At 44.2% G+C, this 24509-nt stretch overlaps 1 protein-coding gene across 4 annotated transcripts in view; it reads left to right on the forward strand.

Moving 5' to 3' along the window:
• Window positions 1-2635: 2635 nt before the first annotated feature.
• The window catches only part of LOC306938828 (synaptotagmin-like protein 1), a 53493-nt gene continuing 31619 nt past the window's right edge, over window positions 2636-24509 (forward strand). For 2 of the 4 annotated variants that reach the window (XR_013791776.1, XM_079523149.1), the window contains exons 1-10: window positions 2636-2892; window positions 3297-3411; window positions 6449-6572; window positions 13648-13802; window positions 15053-15149; window positions 15957-16014; window positions 16241-16277; window positions 20895-20935; window positions 22231-22344; window positions 23081-23247. Coding sequence is in view for 3 of the 4 variants with exons in the window: in XM_079523149.1 (XP_079379275.1) it covers window positions 6451-6572; window positions 13648-13802; window positions 15053-15149; window positions 15957-16014; window positions 16241-16277; window positions 20895-20935; window positions 22231-22344; window positions 23081-23247 (791 nt within the window). In the remaining variant the exon portion in view is untranslated. The remainder of the gene's footprint in view (window positions 2893-3296; window positions 3412-6448; window positions 6573-13647; window positions 13803-15052; window positions 15150-15956; window positions 16015-16240; window positions 16278-20894; window positions 20936-22230; window positions 22345-23080; window positions 23248-24509) is intronic. The other 2 variants (XM_079523150.1, XM_079523151.1) reach the window with 2 other exon arrangements.

The following is a 24509-nucleotide window of genomic DNA, read 5'->3' on the forward strand; positions in this document are numbered from 1 at the left end:
TAGCTTGCAGGTGTGGTCAACCACAGGGAATACAAAAAAGTTACCATCCCTCCCTGTGGAAAAACATCCGTGTGTGTTTGTGTGTGTGTGTGTGTGTGTGTGTGTGTGTGTGTGTGTGTGCACGTGCACGCGCATGGACCGCCCTGTGCCAGATTCCTGCACATCCAACTCCAGTGAAAGGAAGTCTAGAGTTAGTCCGGCAGCCGACAGGCTTCTTTTGTTTAAAGTGGGACATTAAGGTATATAGTGTTTTTTTATTGGCCTAAAATATTGTCTATAGGCTAGAGAGAGAGAGAGAGAGAGAGAGAGAGGGAGAGAGAGAGGGAGAGAGGGATGGATGGATGGATGGATAGATTATTTATTTATGCGTCATGCACCCAAGGCGCCCCGCCCACATGGACTTATAGGACACAGCATACAAATCATTGCGTCAGTATTGCATTGTGTACAAGAAACAGTTTTTTTTTTTTTTACACAAACAAAACATTCTGCCTTTTTTCCCACGCTTTGCATACAAAGTCTGCTAAAGCAAAAATACCTAAAACAAAATTCCAGTTTTTCGTAGTCCTCTAACCAGAAAAGGTTAACACAGATGGTTGTAATTTTACAAAATAATACATGTCTTAATTCTTCATATAATGGGCAGTAAAACAAAAAATGAATTTCATTTTCAATTTCTTTCAAATCACACAGTAAACATACTCTGTCCTCCTCAGTACTAGCCTGGTTAATAAACCAGACCGAATCAGCCGTTGGCAAAGAAAAATTGCCTGTCAGCGGATTACGGTCTGGCGAGGCTCAGTAGCACGACTCTTTCCTACAACCGAGAACAGGTCGGGCCAATCGGGACACGGTATGCAATATGGGCGGGCTTTGGTACAGTGACGTTCAATGCTTGAGACCTTTGACTGACAGTAGCTCTGACCAATTGCGTCGAAGAGAAAATGTTTGAACCCGCCCCCCGGGAAATGAAATCCAAGTGGAGCCTAGCCTCGGTCCCAGGCTCACTTAACTGCGAAAAAGAAGAGCCTGGTCACAACCTAGGACAAATAAGCTATCTAAGGCAGGACTTCCGCCGTGTAACCCCCCCCCGGAAGTTAACGTTTTTTGACCAATCGCAGCGTTGTGTTCCCGAAAATGTATTCCCGCTGAAATGATCATTGGGTGGGGACTAGTAAACACAGCCGCACCGCGTGACGTAGTTATCTTACACGCAACACTTCCGCCACTTCCGCTGATAGTCTTTTCAGCGTAGGTCTTGGCCAGGGTGAGTGGAGCCAGCCCAGACTAATATACCGCGACAGTGTTGTGTGATATTAGTCTGGCTTATTAGCCAGGCTACCTCAGGAGTACCAATGAATCTACCCGTTTCTAAAGCTAATGGTAATTAGCTATACATACATTCATGAATCCACTTGCTGACCGGCTGTTAGTATTGAGCAATCTTTTTATAGGGGTTTCTTGTGACCCTCCTACCATTAACATCCTATGGCAGGCAAAAATGTCAAATTTTCCTTTTGCTTTAAGTAGCATGTGACATGTCAAACTAGGGTTTTTTTTTTCATGATTCTGAATCCATTCCAATTTCCAAGCATTAGTTTCGCACAAAATACACTCCTTGGGCTAAAAGCAGCCATAGCCATGGCCGTTTTTAGCCCAAGGAGTGTATCTTGTGAAAAACTAATGCGAATCATGAAAACCACCTAGTTTGACATGTCACATGCTACTTAAAGCAAAAGGAAAGTTTGACATTTTTGCCTGCCATAGGATGTTAATGGTAGGGTCACAAGAAACCACTATACAAACAATTGCCCAATACTTTCAGCCGGTCAGCAAGTGGATTCACGAATATAGACAATATTTTAGGCCAATAAAAAAAGACTATATACCAAATGTCCCACCGTCCTCCTCGGCTGCCGGACTAACTGGGGACTGGGGAGTGTTGGATGATGCAACATTGGCCCAAAATGTACAAAAAAAATCACACCCGTGTGAACTGAGTGGTGTAAGGTCTTATATAGACTGATCAGCTGTGGTCTGACGTAATGTCTGACGTAATGAAATCACACGTGTGAACTGGGTGACCGTAGCAACCATGCTCATTTTTTGAGCACAGACAGACAGACAGACAGACAGACAGACACGTAAACTAACAAAGCCAGTCGTAGGAGTGGTTTACACCACTCAAAAATATAGTAGTATACATGATTAGAAAACGATTGAACATTTCACAATTAAGGTCTACTAGTTCTACAGAAGCTGTATATCCAATCATTCTGGGCATAAATTAAGAAATTGAAATCTGATAATGATGTACTGTACATATTCAAATCATCATGTATATAGGCTACTTTAAATTGATTTAAGACCATTTTTCAAATAGGACTATTGTTATAGGTTTGGAAAAAATAGAAGGAAAAAAAAAAGAAAAGAAAAGAAAAAGGAAGATGTCTTTCCTTATTATTGCCCACTCTTCTTGTATAATCCCACACACACTAGCCACTGTCCCTCAAAGTTATGTTTGTTCTAGCTCTGGTCCATAGCTCTAATTGCGTTGCATTTACGCATTAGAGCTATATGGACCAGAGCTATGTTTGTTCTGTGTTTAGCTGCACATGAGTCCTGAGACTCATGGAGGGAGGAGGCGTGTTTTCACTTGTTGGGTCGTGTCGACTCAAACTTTAGCCCAAAGCAAAAAGGTAGCCAGTCAGTATACAAGCACACACACACACACACACACACACACACACACATAGCTTACTGTTGCGCTGCTCATGGAGAAAGAAACCCTATTGATTTGGGTAAATGCTTCACATTCACACACACACACATAACCTCATACATAAGATGTCGTGGCTTCAAGCGTCGTAGCCTACGTGACGCACGAATAAGGTAGGCCTATATATTATTTTGTTACTTTTTCTTCAGTCAGAATGTGAGTTTACATGTTTAGAGAGAGTGTAAAGAGAGAGAGAGAGAGAGAGAGAGAGAGAGAGAGAGAGAGAGAGAAGTAACAGGTGTCCTGTCTCTCGCGGTGTTTGTGTGTGAGAGAGAGAGAGAGAGAGAGAGAGAGAGAGAGAGCGAGAGAGCGTTGCAGACTGCAACTTGCAGTTGACTAGTGTCCTATATTTACCAAGGGTGGGACTCGTGGGAGGACAGGCATCTATATCTCCAGTCCTATAGTTACCTGTGCGTGTGGACAGAACAGATAAACAACAGCGTGTTTAACAATACTTTCTGCTTTATGTTGTGTGCGTGTGGTCTGTCTGTCTGTGTGTGTGTGTGTGTGGTGCAAGTGTTGGTTTGTGTGTGTGTGTGTGTGTTCAGATCCTGTTTGCCAAACAAAAAACAACTAACTGACTAACAACCGCTTGACAAGACATTTTGGGCGCATGCGCTGATCGCACAGCGGTAAGTCTACAGAAGCGCGCGCGCACACACACACGGACACGCACACGCACACACAGTAATATAACGTTTTATTTTCACCCGTTCACTGATGGAGGTGAAATGTGATGATGATGATGATGATAAATGATAATAATAATAATATACAGACTATAGGTTATAATGTTGAAATAGAACACTGTAGTTGGCCTGGCTGCTATATACGCACATGAAACCTGCATTAATTGTGACATTGTAGATGGACTATTTTGCTTTTTAAATATTATGAAAAACATATTGAATTCACATTTTTTTAACAGCACACATTCACCCTTATGGGGGCTCTGAGGCTTGGCACATAAGGGTCCACGCCACGGCCAAACTATTTGAGATAATTGCAATTATTTTTGCATATTCATGTTCAAACCATTGTCCAAAAATGTGCAGACATTGCAGATCTACAACTACTAGACTACAAGCCCACGGCACGTTGATGTGACACGTTGTGAGCTTGTAGATCGGCTATGTACACGTGCTCACACTGTACATAGCTGGAGTACACGACTGGATGTCAAACTCCTGGCAGATGAAGCGAGTACATTTCATAAATAGACCAGAAGTTTGGTAACATAAACCAACACGCAACAATATACACTTCCTATTTAACGCTCTGACGAACTCACTGGTTTCTCGCATTGAAATGAAATGAGACACTTTAACCCATTCTGGACGGGAACCCCTTTTGGTGTTTTAACTAAGCATTATGTTATACTTTAGCTATTGAAAAATAGCAGATCTACAAGCTTGTAGCGCGCCACCGAGTGGTGTGCTACGAGCTTGTAGGTTCTGCTATTTTAGAAAAATCGTAAAAATGCGGCACAAATCTTTGAATGTATATTCTTTCAGAGCGAACGTTTTTCTTATTTCGACGTCAGGCCTAAATGTAACCAGTTAAGCTCTTGATAATAACTAAATACTGTTGATGACCAGTTAAGCTATTGATAACCACGCACGCACGCACGCACGCACGCACGCACACACGCACGCACGCACGCACACAGAGCTTCCTCTTTTAGCACATGATGCCTTGATTTATTATACTGATGTTTACAGACAGTACTACTATGCTAATCCAGGGAATGCAGTTTAACTTTTATGTAAAATTGCAATGAATGCAATCATTGTCTTATTATTACATTACATACACGGTACACCTAGTATAAGCTGTACTGGGACAGGACGGCTGTTGGATATACTTACTGTACATGTACCAGTAAGTCTTTGACATACAGTAAAGTCATTGTATTATGTATTGTATGTACTTTATGATATACTCTAAAAGGGCAGGCCATTATTATCCCATTTTGACCTGAGATCAGATTCTAAAAAATGTCTTCTACATCCTGACAGTTTTCTGAAGAAGCTATGTTTCTATGTGTCAGTCGTTCTTCGATTTTTCAAAAATAGCAGATCTACAAGCTCATAGCGCGCCACTCGGTGGCGCGCTATGAGCTTGTAGATCTGCTATTTTTCAATAGCTAAAGTATAACATAATGCTTAGTTAAAACACCAAAAGGGGTTCCCGTCCAGAATGGGTTTTAACTTAATTTACGACTTATGTCGTAAATTAATGCCCTAGCTACTTGACCACACTGCAGCAGTGGTTTTCAACCCTTTTCATATCAAGGCTCATTATTTATTCAGAATTTAAGCCATGGAAACACCATTTGATGTGATTTTAGACTCAAGAGCCAAGACTTTTGTTTTCGTTGGATAAGATTTTGTCCACAATTCCAAGCAGTACCTATTGATGTGGTTTAGGAGAGACAACAGGCAGATGTTCACAAAAATAACAATTTACATTCTCTATAGGTATGTAGACTTTGTGTAAATGAAGTAATGCAGATGGATGGCTAGCAATAATGCAACTCTTGAGAGCGTAAAATTAAACCAAATGGACCCGTTCATTTTATACTCGAGAGTTAAAGATAAGGGTCGATTTGGTTACCAACTCTCCATCATTTAGCTGGGGACCACCTGGAACCTTCCCTGAAGGACCACTGGTTGAAAACTTTGGGTGATAACATAACCTTGGTTATGTGAACAAGCATTAGCGAGCAATTCGCTTAAGGTGGCCGTACACTAGCCGATAATCGGGCATTTTTGACGCTCGGGGGGGTCTAAATGGTTTAAGGTTATTGTAGCAGTCAATTTATATTGGGGGTCGGGAGGGGGTGGGGCGGGGGTCCCGAGACATTGCCAAAGCATTTCCGGGGGTCCCCGGCCAAAAACGTTGAGAACCCCTGGTCTAGTGTGAGTGTATAAAAGATCCAATCGTAACCCTTCCGATTCTGGGCGGATCGTATATAGCTCCTCCCCTCCGGGGTACTATAGTGCGCGCACTCCGTCACTGATCGCCATTCGGTTTTTCTCCTGCATAGAGAGAACTAACCTGACTCCGCCAGATGGGGCAGCAGAGAGTACACTGGGTTCCCCCCCTCCTGCTCCCATCTGGGAACTCTCAGGCAGACTAGTTGCTCCGGCCACCAAACGGCCTGGCCAATCAGCGGAAGCTGGAGGCGGGATCAGGGCAGCACTGTGTATGCCTTGATCCCGCCTCTAGCTGCCGCTAGAACACTGGCGACAGATTGCGGTTGCTCAGATAGTCTCAAAAGGACAAGAGTTTTCTCGACTACTTGGACCGCGAGGCGAGGACTACAAGAAAACCACAGCTCTACAGCCTCACACAAAAAAATTCCAAAATTAGATATTGTTGAATTTGAATCCTGGTTTTGGACATTTTCCACCCGGCCGTGAGAACATGCTATATTATATACAGTAGATGAAACCAGAATAGAAATGTGTCTCAAAATATCTCAATGTGTCTTGATTGAAGCACGTGTAAAACCTGCAGCCTCAGGACAGTAAGTATTGAGCATACAGTCATATATCAAACGCAACAAGGGTGCAGTGTGTACAAATAGGAACTGCTTTCTTCTGCTTCTGCTTGTTATTTCTGTGTGTGTGCGTGTGTGCGCGTGTGTGTGTATATGTGTGTCAGGGATGGAGGGAGAGGGGGAGGATGTCCTGGACCTCAACCACCTGACGGAGGAGGAGCAGGCGTCCATCTTGGCGGTGTTGACGCGAGACGAGGAGCTACGGCAGCGCGACAAGGGCCGGGTCAGGTCAGAGGTCAACGCTTATCCCCCCCCCCCCTCTCCCCCCCTACCCCCCCCCCCCCCCCCCCCCGAGTGGCTGATCCATTCAGCTATGCTAATCATCAACATCCACCGACTAGTATAGACTACGTATATACATACACGCCACGCTAATACGGTAAAAGTCATGCGGTTTCTGAGGAAATATTAACATTCCATACGTCTGGTGTTTAGCGACAATATAATGAATGGACCTTTTATTGTGTGTGTGTGTAAAGGTTAAAACAAGTTAAAAGCCCCACTATTTGTCACGTACACTGTGCTGTATGCGAAATGTGTTCTCATGTATTTCACCCATTACCGAGTGCAATGGCACTCAGCTTGGCACCCTTGATGCTTGAGTGCCAAGCAGGGAGGCATTGGCATTTTTACAGTCTTTGGTATGACCCGGCCTGGGGATCGAACCCCAACCGACCTCCCAGTTTCAGGGAGGACACTCTAACCACAAGTCCACTGAGCTGGTGCGTGTGCGTGTGCGTGTGCGTGTGCGTGTGTGCGTGCGTGCGTGCGTGCGTTTTTTTACGGCCGGTGGGGGATATGTTTTATCCCTGCTTCTGGTCACACTGGAATAAATACATGCATTACCTTTTTTAACCTGTCCAATCCCGGGTTGGATTACCACACAGGCCTGTGATTGGCTCAGATCCAGTCACCCAGGGGCCCAAGAGCTCACGGTGCCCCTATAGAGCGTCGCAGTCCCGCCCCCTCGAGAGACGCGGAAAATAAATCCCCGTTCATTTTCCTCATAGACTTTTCAGAAAGTATTTATTTAAAGACGTTTACGCTGCGGACAAAGCCAACTCTTGTTGTGACAAATCATGACAATAAACACAATGTTTTGGGCCAAACAAAGAATTAGAAAGTAGGAAAAAAAACGGCAGGTTACAACACTTTTTTTAGTTGTTTTTCTTCTTTGTAAGTATTTGTTTGGTCCAAAATATTGTTTGTTGTCATGATTTGTCACGACTCGAGTTGGCTTCGCACGACGCTTAAAAGGTCTTTAAATAAATACTTTTTGAAATGTCTATGAGGAAAAATGCATTGGGATTAATTTCCTGGTGTCGTCATGAAAGGAGGCGGGACTGCGACGCTCTATAGTGTGTACCAAAATCTCCTGGAGGGGGCGTCAACATATGTGTCACGTGGTAGCGGCCGCCATACTTGTTGGCTTGTCTGGTTTGTTTACATTGAGCGACTATCCAGTGTGCTTGTATACGTTTTTTTTTAAACTGACCTCACAATGGTGCAGACAGAAAACGGAATTAGATGTTCAGCTTTCCAGCATGGAGACAGCATCAAGGAACCCAGATTGACGAGTTTACAAAAAGACGTAGAATGGCTTGGATCTCGGCTGTACGGCGCACGGGCGCAGAGACATAACGTTCAACAAAGTATCTAAGCACAGCCGTGTTTGTTCACAACATTTTCCTTGTCCTTGTAATGTATTTGGGCCCGGCGTTCTTTCTATCCATCCTGGTGTTGGTTCACTATGTTGTCGCCAAGAACGAGCTCAATATTTACAACAACATACCACCGTCACTCTATTCTGAGTGATGTGGGCTAGAATTGAATGCCCACGAGAGGGCTGTCCCTAGCTTTTCAGACGCCGCCCTCCTCTTGGTGACATACACGTTTTCACACGCTATAGCCAATGCGTGAATTCAGCTGTCGCTGTTTATTAACTTATTTATTGTCAAAAGGCCTAATACAGTAGTCAATATCTGAGCCCCAAAAGTCCTCCTGGAAACAGCCCTAGACGTTGACTTTGCAGTCTGTAGACGTTGTCACGAGTAAGAACCGAAAATGCCTTTGAAGTGCTTGTTTACCCAGCCAGTTTATCTAGAGGTAAACTTGCAAAACAGCATTGTTATCTGTAACTTTTCTGTTGAGATGCAGGTCTGTTAAAATCCATTCTGGGCGGGAACCCCTTTTGGTGTTTTAAGCATTATATGTTATACTTTAGCTATTGAAAAATAGCAGACCTACAAGCTCATAGCGCGTCACCGAGTGCCGCGCTACGAGCTTGTAGGTCTGCTATTTTTGAAAAATCGTGAAAATGCGCCTGAAATCTTTGAATGTATATTGTTACAGAGTGAACGTTTTTAACTCAAATCTTTGCTTCTGTGGGGTCCCTGGAACAACATATTTTCAGATAGGGGTCGGCGGCCAATTACATATAATTTTTGGGGTCCTTGACATAAAATATTGAGCACCACTGATACAGAAACATATAGGGTAGGCCTATTTCAGAAAACTGTCAGGATTTAGAAGATTTTTTTTTAAATTTCGACGTCGGGCCTAAATGGATTAATAATATAGTGTTAGGGTTAAGGTCTCCACACACCGGGTTAGGGTTAGTGTTAGGGTTAATGTCTCCACACACCGGGTTAGGGTTAGGGTTAGTGTTAGGGTTAAGGTCTCCACACACCAGGCGCTAATCGGATGCAAATTCGGATTTTTAGCGGTGTTTCTCCATCGGTTTTCCGAGAAACGCGGCCGGTGTGCAACAGTGTTGTTTTTGGCAGCAAATTTTGATTTTAGTTTTAGTCATAGTCTCTTGAATAGTTTTCATTTAGTTTTAGTCACATTTTAGTCACCTGGAATGTTTTAGTGTAAGTCTAGTTTTAGTCGACTAAATATCATAAGATTTTACTCGACTAAATCTACAGTTGATTTAGTCGACTAAAATGTATTTAGGCGGGCCTTGATGCCGTTGTAATGACTGTTTTTACACTTGCTGAAAATAGCTGATCTATTGTAGATCTGCTATTTTCAGCATGCAACTAATTGTAAAATAACTTATACTGGATCTCTTGTCCACTAGTCCCTTCCTAACATTTTAGTCTAGTTTTTATTTGTTGACGAAATTGTTAATATATTTAGTCTCAGTTTTAGTCATCATAGCTTAGTTTTCATTTAGTTTCCATTTAGTTTTCGTCAGTGATAAAAGGTAGTCGACGAACATTTTTCGTCTTAGTTTTAGTCGACGAAAACAACACTGGTGTGCAACCACCTTTAGTGTTCTGTGTAGCCTGTGCTGCTGCAGAGATCATCTTGAATCACTTTGAAAATAGTTATCAGTGTAGCTGATGGGAGGGCGGGTAGCCTTAAGCTTTTTACAAGTTTGTTTTCCGGCAGCTGCCCCTAGTAGGGCGGATTATTTCATAATCCGCCTGTGGTCCGATAGTAGTTGTTATCTTCAAGTCCTCCCATTATAGGAGCTGGCTAAATAGCCAGCTTCTAAAAGCAAGTTGTTGTATGTGTTGGGTATTGTTTCTATAGTGTATTGTTGTTTATTAGTATACTGTAATATGTGGTTAAGAAAAGGTCTAAACGACCTTCATCAGGTATCCCGAAGGTCTAAACGAAGGTCGTTTAGACCGAAACGTTGTCATCTAATAAAACTACTGCTCTATGAGTGAAAGACAGTGTGCGGGACCTTTTCTTCACATGATTCGCATTTGGTTGCCGGCTCCGACGCACCTGTCCTTGTAGGAGTGCACAAGGCCTCTTCGTTACACCGTTTGATGTCTGAAATCTGATAGCATCTGCATCACACACTACAGGATAATCTTACACGATTATTTTATCATGTCATGCACGCACACACACTTCTGATTTGTTCTTCACCACGGTGCATTTGACGTTCTTTTAGGCTATTCAAGTTGGTCCGCTGTCCAGATGGGCCACTGGGACAGGCTGTCTTTCAAACAGGCTGTCTGTTAAATAAATAGGCGTGTGTTTTTGTCTAGACAGGGGCTGATATAGTTTCGTTTTCAAAGTACAGGGACGATCGGGACCCCTGCCCTGCGACTTGACAGTACATTTCCATTTTGGCCGTGTTGATGTCGCTTCTGTTGTTGACTACTACTAGTCTCCTCTCGTCCGTTTCGTTCCGAGCTGTTTAGGAGAAATATCACCGATCTAACTTCATGATCAACGGCAAACGCCCTCACCGGGGAGAGCAAAAGAACCTCAGCCTGCAGACATAGGCTTCGAGACTCGAGTGTGTAAATATAATAATGTATGTATCCACATCCCACCCACCCTCCCGTTCGATCACTCCGCAAGTCCACTACCCACCATCACGTATGTGTTTTTTTCTTTTCCAACTGTTCAAAAGCGATATAATGCGAGTTCAATGTTTTCTAATTAGAAATCTTTTCCGCAAGTGTTTCCATACACCATTTGCGCATTTCACTTTTTCGATATAGCCCCAAAATCCGCCACCTTCAAGCGAAAAAGTGTTTTTGCGAAAAATGCAGACTTATGCGCATTTTGAGGTGTTTCCATCCAGGAGATTTTGCGAAAGAACCTTAATGCGCAAAAAAAAAGGCTTTATGGAAACGCACCTAGTGATGAGAAAGGATTTCACTAAATCCCACATCATTGTAAAACAGATCAGAAAGCATGCCTGGCATGGCTGATTTTATTTAATCAAATCTGTCTCACGCCGGCCTGCACCTGGGCCCACCTGGTCTGTCACACCTGGTCTGCACCTGGGCCCGCCTGGTCTGTCACACCTGGTCTGCACCTGGGCCCACCTGGTCTGTCACACCTGGTCTGCACCTGGGCCCGCCTGGTCTGTCACACCTGGTCTGCACCTGGGCCCACCTGGTCTGTCACACCTGGTCTGCACCTGGGCCCGCCTGGTCTGTCACAGCATGTCTCACGCCGGCCTGCACCTGGGCCCACCTGGTCTGTCTCACGCCGGCCTGCACCTGGGCCCACCTGGTCTGTCTCACGCCGGCCTGCACCTGGGCCCACCTGGTCTGTCACACCTGGTCTGCACCTGGGCCCACCTGGTCTGTCACACCTGGTCTGCACCTGGGCCCACCTGGTCTGTCACACCTGGTCTGCACATGGGCCCACCTGGTCTGTCACACCTGGTCTGCACCTGGGCCCACCTGGTCTGTCACACCTGGTCTGCACCTGGGCCCGCCTGGTCTGTCACAGCATGTCTCACGCCGGCCTGCACCTGGGCCCACCTGGTCTGTCTCACGCCGGCCTGCACCTGGGCCCACCTGGTCTGTCTCACGCCGGCCTGCACCTGGGCCCACCTGGTCTGTCACACCTGGTCTGCACCTGGGCCCACCTGGTCTGTCACACCTGGTCTGCACCTGGGCCCACCTGGTCTGTCACACCTGGTCTGCACATGGGCCCACCTGGTCTGTCACACCTGGTCTGCACCTGGGCCCACCTGGTCTGTCACAACATGTTTCTGCTTGTACATTGAGGTGTACTGTATACACTAGCTCTCCATTGTCATGGGTGTGGTTCTGTTGTCCCGGCTGTCGGCCCGTGTTACATGTCAAGTCATTGTCTCTGGCCTATTTCATCTTGTCTCTAGCATTGAAGTGATCCAGGGACGTCATTTTGCCACTCTCTCTAGTCTTCACATTTACCCTAGGGGCGGCTGTGGCTCAGGAGGTAGAGCAGGTCGTCCAATGATCCCTGGGTCGGCGGTTCGAATCCCGGCTCCTCCTCCTGTCTACATGTCGAAGTGTCCTTGGGCAAGACACTGAACCCCAAAATTGCTCCCAATGTGCTGGTTGGTGCCTTGCATGGCTTCCGCCACAATCGGTGTGTGAATGGGTGAATGTAATCCCACAATCTATGTAAAACGCCTTGGATAAAGGCGCTATATAAATGCACCATTTACCCTCAAATTCAATTATTTTGTGCATACTGATATTTTCCCCGACTTGTTTTAGCAGATAAATCAGATTTAATCACAATCGATGCCCTTCTGTCCACATGTGACACTTACAGTACGTGTTATCATTTAGATACGCGTATTATTGTATGCAACCATTAACCCATTCTGACCTGAGATCAGATTCTACAAATGTCTTCTACATCCTGACAGTTTTCTGAAAAAGCTATGTTTCTGTGTCAGTCGTTCTTCGATTTTTCAAAAATAGTTGTTGTTTATATAGAGGGTATGTGCATGCTTAAAGTGAGTGGCACATCGAGTGGCAAAGCAACAGGCAAAGTGAGTTTAACATTGTTTAATGTTGTTTAATGCAATCAGATAGGACTTTTCTGTTTGGATGCATGGGCTGTCAAGGCCAGAAAGTAGTTTTTTGCCACTCAGTAGGCATTCCTGCATAACTTCCGGGTTTGATGATGATGTCACGCGCATACTCTCTATTGTGTTTAGTTTCCAAGATGGCCACAGCACCAGGAGGGGGTGGGGCGGAGGTGACCCTATGCCCTTACTGGGCTGCCTTCACAAATTCAAGACACCTGTCTTGCGTTTGTCTTGTGTCTGTGTTTAATGGCCGCTCCAATGCATTTCCAATGGAAGTCCATATTATGGTTTGACCAAACATTTTGTTTGTTGGGGGGGAGGGGGGGGCAGCACACAACCATCAAAGCTGTGTTCAGAGTAGACACAAGTCAGGTGTCAGACACAAGGCAAGTGTCTTGAACGCAGCCCAGTAAGGGCATATGTCGACCCCGCCTGCTCACCTCCGCCCCACCCCCTCCTGGTGCTGCGGCCATCTTGGAAACAATGGGAGAAGGGTGGGGGGGCTGAGAAAGACCCTTCTGGGGTCTTTGACATGAAACAGTTTGAGAACCACGTGACTGGCATAGAAAACATACGGTTTTTCCAGAAGACATTTTGTAGAATCTGGCTGATGATGTTATAAATAAATTATGTTAAAGGGGAATTTCTTCCTAACCGTTTTTTTTTACAAAATCATGTTGATTATATTATAATTGACAAAAAAATAAAAATAAAACAAAAATAAACATATAGGGTGCTGGTCCTTTAAGAAAAGCGTAGGAGGGGTCTAACGTCAGCCAACAACACTGCATGGACTAATCTGTCATATAATCTAGAAACTAAAACTAAAACAAATCGCGCAATTTAATAAGAGTTCTAGCAGTTGATCCACCCGGACGGGAAATCCGCTAATTTGGTATGGAACGCTCGGCATGTTATTATTATATATTTTTTCAGTGACGAATGTCTGTCTGTCTGTCTGTCTGTCTGTCTGTCTGTCTGTCTGTCTGTCTGTCTGCACCCCTGCAGTGAGCTGGAGCAGACGGAGAAGGACCCGACGCGCCTGCGCACGCTGTCGGGGGCGTGGTTCAGCGAGGAGCGCAGCAAGCGGCACCGCAGGCAGGCTGCCGACCTGGTGCAGGCCTCCATGCGCAGACGCAGCGCCAGGACCGCCAAGGGCAAAGGTCAGCCTCGTTTTTGGATTGAGAATAGTTGAATCGAAAAAATAGATTTTGAATCGTCACGCTGCGACGCGTTGTGGGCTTGTAGAGCTCACAAAAAACATGCAGTAATCCTGGTCTCTAAACTGCCTCCCCCTGGCCAGCCGGGGCGCCTGATGGAGGGGAAAGGAACTGGTTGGAATAACGTGTTCCTTCCACGCGCCGCATCCAACCAGGGAAACTCCCCCCTGTCAGGTGTAAAGGAGCAACTTGGACACTCAGGCATGAAGGAAGCATGAGTTCAAGTCCGTTGCTCTCCCCAGGTTGGCGGAGGGTGTGTAGAGCCCAGGATCACATTAGATAATTGACACAGGGGTGAAAAATGGGTTACAAAATTGCGGGATAAAAATGATATATATATATTTTTTTAAACGGTAACGGTATGTATGCACATTATTGCATAAACTAACTGAACTGAACCATAAATAAACTTTCCGTTTTGTATGTACAGTTACAGTATAAAATAAACATTTAAATAGTGTTTTAAGTTAACCGTAATCAAAAAAACGCAGATGACATGAAGTATCTATTTCATTTTTATTTATTTTTAAATCAGATTTATTCCAGTCTGTTACCGTGGTAACCGTACCAACGCCAGTGGTGGGAAGAAGTACTCGGATTCTAAATAATCCCATCTTTTTCTCTTTTGTGGTGTTTTTCTGCTACAGATGTACCTCTGAATGAACTGTTCAACGTGTTTTCTGCTACAGATGTACCTCTGAATGAACTGTTCAACGTGTTTTCTGCTACAGATGTACCTCTGAATGAACTGTTCAACGTGTTTTCTGCTACAGATGTACCTCTGAATGAACTGTTCAACGTGTTTTCTGCTACAGATGTACCTCTGAATGAACTGTTCAACGTGTTTTCTGCTACAGATGTACCTCTGAATGAACTGTTCAACGTGTTTTCTGCTACAGATGTACCTCTGAATGAACTGTTCAATGTGTTTTCTGCTACAGATGTACCTCTGAATGAACTGTTCAACGTGTTTTCTGCTACAGATGTACCTCTGAATGAACTGTTCAACGTGTTTTCTGCTACAGATGTACCTCTGAATGAACTGTTCAACGTGTTTTCTGCTACAGATGTACCTCTGAATGAACTGTTCAACGTGTTTTCTGCTACAGATGTACCTCTGAATGAACTGTTCAACGTGTTTTCTGCTACAGATGTACCTCTGAATGAACTGTTCAACGTGTTTTCTGCTACAGATGTACCTCTGAATGAACTGTTCAACGGACAGCCGGAGAAGGCCGCGGACAGCCTCTCCTTGCAGTCCTCCTCCAGGCTGGAGGGGTCCACAGCGGGGTCAGTGAAGTAAAAACACTAGGGATGCACCGAAAGGGAAATTCTTGGCCGAAACCGAATATAGGAAACAGTCGGCCGAAAACCGATTTAGGCCTGACCTCAAAATAAATAAGAAATCTTCTAAATCCTCCAGTTTTCTGACATAAATATTTTCACGATTTTTCAAAAATAGCAGACCTACAAGCTCGTAGCGCGCCACTCGGTGGCGCGCTATGAGCTTGTAGATCTGCTATTTTTCAATAGCTAAATTATAACATAATGTTTAAAACACCCAAAATGGGTTAAAGCTACCTGATTTATGGCAAAATAAATGGTTATGGCAAAACTTAACTTAAATAATAATCACTATTATGGGTCCATAAAACATTTATTCAGCTCTTTTGAATGCATTAATTGCATTCACTATTGGTGATATAATTTCTGCCTATTCGGACCGAAACCGAATAGCCATTTTCTGCCGAATATTTTCTGCGGACGAATATTCGGTGCATCATTACAAAAAACCCTAACAGAAACCACATGGCTCCATTCTCCATATTTACCTTTTTTTTTTCTTTTTTTCTTCTTCTGGCAAATGGCAGATCAACAATCTGTCGTCATGTTGAGCTAGTGAGAAAGATATTTGTCATATAATAAAGTATACATTAGGGCTTGTGTTGCTTATGTTGATACTGAGGATTCTTAAGTTGATACTGAGGATTCTTAAGGCCAAACCACACCAATGGATCGACTAGTTGTTTAACTAGGCCTACCTATTTATTTATTTTTTATTATAATATTTGTACTTACATCCATCTGGTGTTTCAGGGCTCGTGAGCGACTCCCACCTGAACCCTCGCCCAGAACTAAAGCCCCCCAACCCAAGGTCTGTGCCTTTGATGTGTGACCTGTGTGTGTGTGTGTGTGCGTGCGTGTGCGTGCGTGCGTGCGTGCACATGTGGAGGAGTAGTTCATAGTATCAGTATTGTGTGTGCATGCGTTTGTGTGTGCGCACATGCGTGTGTGTGTGTGTGTGTGTGTGTGCGTGCGTGCGTCCAGTATGTGGAGGAGTAGTTCATATCTTATCAGTTTGTATTGTCTCTCACCTCCAGCTTCATAAGAATGTGAACGGCAACTCCTCATCCACAGGTATGAGTCTGTCTGTCTGTCTGTCTGTCTGTCTGTCTGTCTGTCTGTCTGTCTGTCTGTCTGTCTGTCTGTCTGTCTGTCTGTCTGTCTGCCTGTCTGTCTGCCTGCCTGCCTGCCTGCCTGCCATCTTTCTCTCTCTTTCAGTTTCTCTCTGTCTCCGACTTTAGGTCTGTCTGTAAACTGCTTTTTTTCAGTCTACAGTATACACTACATTTCTTCGCCAAAAATAAAAATAAACTGCTATTTAATTGTCTAATGTTCCCAAGCGGTCAAAACAAAAAGGGCACGAAACCACATGGGCAATTATTTTGTAGTTTGTTTGTTGGTTTTTCCAAGTTCAGGTTAAAAACATGATGGCAGTGTGTTATTAAGCCACACAGCTGCAGCTACTCAAATGAATAACGGGGTGTGTTCGATTTAGGCGAACCCACGGCAGTGCCAGATGGTCGGCCCTAATCTAAAACACACCCCCATTATTCATATGATTAGCTGCAGCTGGTCAGGTCAGTCTTATGGTTTTCATTTAATCTGACCTGCAAAAAGAAAAACACCAAATCATTCCTCTTTAAATCTCGTCCTTCCCTCCTCTCTCTCACCAGAGTGTGTAAGCAGCTCTTTTCTTGTCAATTTCTTTTTTTTTGGGGGGGTGGCATGATCTACCAGCTCCCAACGCACAGAGGAGCTTGCAGATCTGCCATTTTCAGATAGCCAAAGTATAAGATGTGGTTTATGTTATATGTTAGGGCATTCACTTCTAGTCATTTTTACTAGTTGCCTAGTTTACTAGTCGACTAGCCGACCAAAAAAAAACAAAAAAAAAAAACATTTTTTTTTAAAAATAAAATATTTTACACATTTAAAAACTGTGTACATTGGTGACTATAACTATAATCTACCTGATCTTGAGGCCTACAAAATCAGGAAAAAAAAAATAAACGTTTTATTTTTTTATCAACTAGTCAACTAGTACCAGCAAGGTCGACTAGTGGATTTACTAGTCGACTAGTTGCTTAATGCACTATTATATGTATGGATATTTTATTTTGACATAAAAATCACAATTACATGATGGGGACGAACCAAATGCATTGTTTGAGCGCGAGTGCTAGCGGACAGGAGGCTTTTCTAAATGGAATAGAATAGAATAACACTAGTCAATCAAATAAAAGTCCTGAATTATATTGTGTTTCTTGCTTGTTTGCTTTTGCTTCTGATCTGTACACCAGCACTTTGGTCAATCTCGGTTGTTTAAATGTGCTCTGTAAGTGAAGTTTGGATTTGAAACAATCAAAATCTTATCAGACCCAATACATTAACTGTGAAGCAGCATAATCATCCCAATAAAGCAGTCGGGAGCTATTCATGTAAGAAGTTACTGTTGATTTGGTTTAAGCCATTCAAAACGGGAACCCCTTTTGGTGTTTTAAAGCATTATGTTGTACTTTAGCTATTGAAAAATAGCAGATCTACAAGCTCACAGAGTGCCGCGCTACGGGGTCCATGGCCATGGCCAAATAATTCTGGGGGTCCTTGACATGAAAAAGGTTGAGCACCACTGACATAGAAACATGGGTTTTTCAGAAAACATTTAGGATTTAGAAGGCATTTTTTAAGAATTGTCCTCAGGTCAAAATTAACCATGATTTGAGTCCTCTGTTAAACACATTGCCATCAGACTGTAGTTTTAAACACATTGCCATCAGACTGTAGTTTTAAACACATTGCCATCAGACTGTAGTTTTAAACACATTGCCATCAGACTGTAGTTTTAAACACATTGCCATCAGACTGTAGTTTTAAACACATTGCCATCAGACTGTAGTTTTAAACACATTGCCATCAGACTGTAGTTTTAAACACATTGCCATCAGACTGTAGTTTTAAACACATTGCCATCAGACTGTAGCTGTACTGAGTTTTAGACAGAGAGTTCCAGAGCGTTTCCCTCTTTCCTGAGAAGGCAGACCGTCCGAAATGACTTCTTGCACATGTGGAAACAAGACAATATCTGCGCTTTTCTAAGTACTCAACGACGCTTTACATGTGTAGAAAGATGTAAACTTTATTAGAAAAATGCAAAGAAGTAAGAGAAGAAATTAAAAGCATGAATAAAACACTAAAAGTGATGAGTTAAAATTAGGGATGTGCCGATGAGACATTTTGGCCGATATCGATATCCGATATAATTAATTGCTGTTATGGCCGATAACCGATATTACTGATGTCGATATGATCTCATTCTGTATTGAAAAATTATAATTTTGTCCATTCTGAAAAGTACATGTAACGGGGTGTCTGCACTGCAGGCTTAGGCAAGTCAGAATTAACTTAAATACCTTTTATATTTAATATTGTGAGCTTGTAGATCTGTTCAAGCTGTTACTTTGGGCTCGTTTATCTGTAAAGACAGAACGATTAATCGGACCGATTAATACATCGGTTTGATTGATTAAAGGAAACAATGCCGATTAATTTAATAACAACTAAAATCGCCCGATACCGATGTGTTTGCCGATTAATCTCCCATCACTAGTTAAAATCTAAGCAAACTCGGGAAGGCTATTCTGAACAGGTGGGTTTTCAGGGCGGTTTTGAAGGTAGGTAGGGAGGGAGGGGGCATCTCTGATGCATTTCTGGGAGTGTATTCCAGAGGGAGGGGGCGTCTCTGATGCATTTCTGGGAGTGTATTCCAGAGGGAGGGGGCATCTCTGATGCATTTCTGGGAGTGTATTCCAGAGGGAGGGGGCATCTCTGATGCATTTCTGGGAGTGTATTCCAGAGGGAGGGGGCATCTCTGATGCATTTGGGGAGTGTATTCCAGAGGGAGGGGGCATGCAGCCACAGAGCCCCAGGTTCGGAGCCTGATCTTTTTGGGTACGTCCTCCTCCTCCAGGAGGCCTCCTCCTCCAGGAGGCCTCCTCCTTCAGGAGGCCTCCTCCTCCAGGAGGCCTGCATCACTGGACCTGAGAGGGGACGGGAATGGACGTGAGGCTCAAGGAGGGCTGAGAGGCACAGTAGTGGGGAGCAGTGTTGATTTCGTCGACGAAAAATGTTCGTCGACTACCTTTTTTCACTGACGAAAACTAAATGGGAACTAAATGTAAACTAAGCTATGATGACTAAAACTAAGACTAAATATACTGACAATTTCGTCAACAAATAAAAACTAGACTAAAATGTTAGGAAGGGACTAGTGGACGAGAGATCCAGTATAAGTCATTTTACACTTGGCCGGCATGCTGAAAATAGCCGATCTACGCTGCGACTCGTTGTGAGCTTGTAGATCGGCTATTTTCAGCAAGTGTAACATCATCCATTACGACGGCATCAAGGCCCACCAAAATACATTTTAGTCGACTAAATCAACTGTAGATTTAGTCGACTAAGATCTTATGATATTTAGTCGACTAAAACTAGACTAAAACTAAAACATTCCAGGTGACTAAAATGTGACTAAAACTAAGTGAAAACTATTCAAGAGACTATGTATGACTAAAACTAAAATCAAAATTTGCTGCCAAAAACAACACTGGTGTAGAGCCAAGAGTCTGCCGTGCTGTGCCTTGTAGGTGGCGAGGAGTATTTATGACCAGATTTGATTGAGAGCCTGCCATCGCGCAAATTACAGCTTTTCACCAGAGGAGAAAAACCTTTTTTTTCCTTTTTTTCCCCAAAATGAGTTAATAGCACAGGCAGACTCTTCACATACTAGAGCATGTCTGAAATAAGTGTCAGAGCTCAAATCGACATGTAAATATGAAATTAATGCTTAAACATGTAGCTAGGTGTAATGTTAGAGTCCACAGAAGACATGTAAATATGAAATAAATGCTTAAACATGTAGCTATAGGTGTAATGTTAGAGACCACAGAAGACATGTAAATATGAAATAAATGCTTAAACATGTAGCTATAGGTGTAATGTTAGAGACCACAGAAGACATGTAAATATGAAATTAATGCTTAAACATGTAGCTAGGTGTAATGTTAGAGTCCACAGAAGACATGTAAATATGAAATAAATGCTTAAACATGTAGCTATAGGTGTAATGTTAGAGACCACAGAAGACATGTAAATATGAAATAAATGCTTAAACATGTAGCTAGGTGTAATGTTAGACCACAGAAGTGAACCTTTCAAGCCTGTTTTCTCAACTCGCTGTTTCTCTGCAAGACATTACTCTATAAGCCATATCTCCAAATCCGGTGGGTCAAACTGAACAACCAATATGTCAATGTGAAGCTATGATTCCCTGCTTTCATATGACATGAAAAAACGAAAATTCAAAAAAATCCAATGGCAGTCCCTCAGTCACATTTAGTCACATTTGTGAGGAGTATTTATGACCGTTGGCGTTGTCTTGTTCCCATGTGCAAGAACTGAAGTCCCATGTGCATGTTTTGTGTTAATATTCCCAAATCTGTGTGAGTGGTAACAAAATCAGTCTAATAAGTACATTATTTTCCTCTGAGATGTAGTGGAGTAAAAGTACTGAAAATGGATCATCCTGGGGTTTCACCCTGCTCTAAATGTCTCTCTCTCTCTCTCTCTCTCTCTCTCTCTCTCTCTCTCTCTCTCTCTCTCTCTCTCTCTCTCTCTCTCTCTCTCTCTCTCTAGAGCGTATAAGCAGAAGTAACGGCCACAGAGGAGAAACAGAGGTGATTATGACACACACGCACGGCCAATTCCAATGTCTGCCGTAAAGCCTCAATCCCTGCACCCTCACAGACCTAGGTGACGTCAGCTGGTACGTGCTTGAGAGTGAGAGAGGCTGCAAGGGGTATAGAAGGAATGGAAAGGCACTTTGAAGAGTTGTCCTTCATTCGTGACATTTTACACCATGATCAGGACGCTGATGTTCTGTGATGTCTACACGATTTGTCACATATTAACTTATAACAAGTCACCAATTTCACCGCGACACTGCCATGCTGGAGTGACTGAGCGTGAGCGAGCGAGTGGCCGAGCTTTTGGGTATTGGAATTCACCATTTGCCAGCCTTCTGTTTGTTCCCTGACTGACCAACCAGCAGGCTCTTTCTGCCCTGGTTCCGCCTTGTTTATGTTGAATTTTGCTAAAACATCATTTTTGGGAAAAAACTAAACACAAACATGATATGCCCTTCAGTCACCATGCTGCACCTGAGATGTTCCTTTTTACTGACACCAAGTTTAAAATAAGAATTGAGTTCACAGAATATCAATACGAAGCAACTGAAAAACCTGTTATTTCAATGGTAGAGAGAGGATTTTTGTCCAACAACCACGAAACAGCAACCAATGGGTGCGAAGAGGGACTCAACCACGGGCGGGACTTGACAAAGGGAATTCAGCATGTCAGAAAGGACGCATACAGCCCTCACTGGCGTAGTGTTCAAATGGTACAGCCCTCACTGGCGTAGCGTTCAAATGGTACAGCCCTCACTGGCGTAGTGTTCAAATGGTACAGCCCTCACTGGCGTAGCGTTCAAATGGTACAGTCCTCACTAGGCGTAGCGTTCAAATGGTACAGTCCTCACTGGCGTAGCGTTCAAATGGTACAGCCCTCACTGGCGTAGTGTTCAAATGGTACAGCCCTCACTGGCGTAGCGTTCAAATGGTACAGCCCTCACTGGCGTAGTGTTCAAATGGTACAGCCCTCACTGGCGTAGCGTTCAAATGGTACAGTCCTCACTAGGCGTAGCGTTCAAATGGTACAGCCCTCACTGGCGTAGCGTTCAAATGGTACAGCCCTCACTGGCGTAGCGTTCAAATGGTACAGCCCTCACTGGCGTAGCGTTCAAATGGTACAGTCCTCACTAGGCGTAGCGTTCAAATGGTACAGCCCTCACTGGCGTAGCGTTCAAATGGTACAGCCCTCACTGGCGTGTGCGTGTGTGTGTGTGTGTGTGCGCGTGTGCGTGTGTGTGCGTGTGTGTGTGTGTGTGTGTGTGTGTGTGTGTGTGTGTGTGTAGGGAGACTCGGACGATCGTGATGCAGACACTGACTCTATCTCCAGTGGTGAGACGCATCTCGATCCCACTCCCCTGAAGACCACCAGCTCCCTGAGCCTACAGTCCAGCTATATGGTACACACACACACACACACACGCACGCACGCACGCACGCACGCACGCACGCACGCACGCACGCACGCACGCACGCACGCGTGCACACACACACACACACACACACACACATCCAGCTCCGCTGGTAGCCTACTACTCCAGCTATATGGTATAGATACATAGCATATCTCTGCTGTCGGGAAGACACCACCTAACTCCAACATATTCATTTTTTCAGGAAATTAAAAAATTTAAAAGAAAATCAGGAAATTAAGAAAACCTTATATTTTGAAAACAAAGCAATACCGCCTCATCAAAGTTGGTGTTGTGACTTTATATATTGTCAATTACTTCCATGAGCCGGGGAGAGGTGGTGGAGTTGGTTGCTTTAGTAGACAGTTTGAGGGTCCAGTGGAGTTGAGAGGTTTCGTCCGAGGCACTTTTTACTACTTTCCATTGGTTCAATAGCACTGATTTGTGCAAAAAAAAAATCTAAAACCCCAACAATGGAGTTAGGTGGTTTCCTCCCTACAGCAACGATGTAAAACATTTGATGTATTACCTCGTGTTTTACCTTGTCTACTGTAAATCGATCTCGATTAAGAGTGTCTGCTAAAGGCCTAAATTGTACACACACACGCGCACACGTAATGTACCATTGATGGCTCTGCCAAGGACAATGACTCAGGATCTATTTGCCCTTTGGGCATTGTGTGTGTGCGTGTGTGCGTGCGTGCGTGCGCGTACGTGCGCACAGCTCAGCGGAAGCATGATGAGTCTGTTCAGCACGGGGGAGTTTGGCGCGGTGGAAGTGAGAGGCCGTATCCAGTTCTCATTGGTCCACGACGCGCACAAGGCGGAGCTCCAGATCCGAGTGTGTCGCTGCGAGGACCTGGCGCCCGCTCACAAGAACCGCTCCGACCCGTGAGTACTGTGTGTGTGGTAGACTAGAGTGTGTGTGTGTGTGTGTGTCGCTGCGAGCAGTGCAAGGACCTGGCAATGTCCTCACAAGTATAGTAGACCTGTTGAGTCACTGTGAGGGCTTCAATGTCCTCACAAGTATAGTAGACCTGTGAGTCACTGTGAGGGCTTCAATGTCCTCACAAGTATAGTAGACCTGTGAGTCACTGTGAGGGCTTCAATGTCCTCACAAGTATAGTAGACCTGTGAGTCACTGTGAGGGCTTCAATGTCCTCACAAGTATAGTAGACCTGTTGAGTCACTGTGAGGGCTTCAATGTCCTCACAAGTATAGTAGACCTGTGAGTCACTGTGAGGGCTTCAATGTCCTCACAAGTATAGTAGACCTGTGAGTCACTGTGAGGGCTTCAATGTCCTCACAAGTATAGTAGACCTGTTGAGTCACTGTGAGGGCTTCAATGTCCTCACAAGTATAGTAGACCTGTTGAGTCACTGTGAGGGCTTCAATGTCCTCACAAGTATAGTAGACCTGTTGAGTCACTGTGAGGGCTTCAATGTCCTCACAAGTATAGTAGACCCCTGAGTCACTGAGGGCTTCAATGTCCTCACAAGTATAGTAGACCTGTGAGTCACTGTGAGGGCTTCAATGTCCTCACAAGTATAGTAGACCTGTGAGTCACTGTGAGGGCTTCAATGTCCTTCAATGTCCTCACAAGTTAGCCTGGCTAATAAGCCAGACTCAAATCACACTGTCGTGTGGTATTTGAGTCTGGAGATGCTGTGTATGGATCTTGTTTCCCGGGGGGGCGGGTTCAAACATTTTCTCTTTGACGCAATTGGTCAGAGCTACTGTCAGTCAAAGGTCTCAAGCATTGAACGTCACTGTACCAAAGCCCGCCCATATTGCATACCGTGTCCCGATTGGCCACACCAGTTCTCTGGTATAGGAAATGGGGGTACAATTGAGCCTCTCCAGACCGTAATCCGCCGGCAGGCACATTTTTCTTTTGCCAACGGCTGATTCGGTCTGGCTTATTAGCCAGGCTACTCACAAGTATAGTAGAGTATGAGAAATAAGACCATTTTCCTTGTCCTCCTCGGACGAGAAGTGGTTGTTGTTTTGTGTTTATTCCATTAACGACCTGAGGCAGATTAAAAAAAAACTGAGTACGCCAAAAACGGTACAGGCTTTAGTTTAGCCCATCCTCCCATTTTGGGCGGGAACCCCTTTTGGTGCAGATCTACAAGCTCATAGCGCGGCACCGA

The sequence above is a fragment of the Electrona antarctica genome, assembly GCF_951216825.1.
Source record: "Electrona antarctica genome assembly, chromosome: 15".
NCBI classification, from domain to species: domain Eukaryota; kingdom Metazoa; phylum Chordata; class Actinopteri; order Myctophiformes; family Myctophidae; genus Electrona; species Electrona antarctica.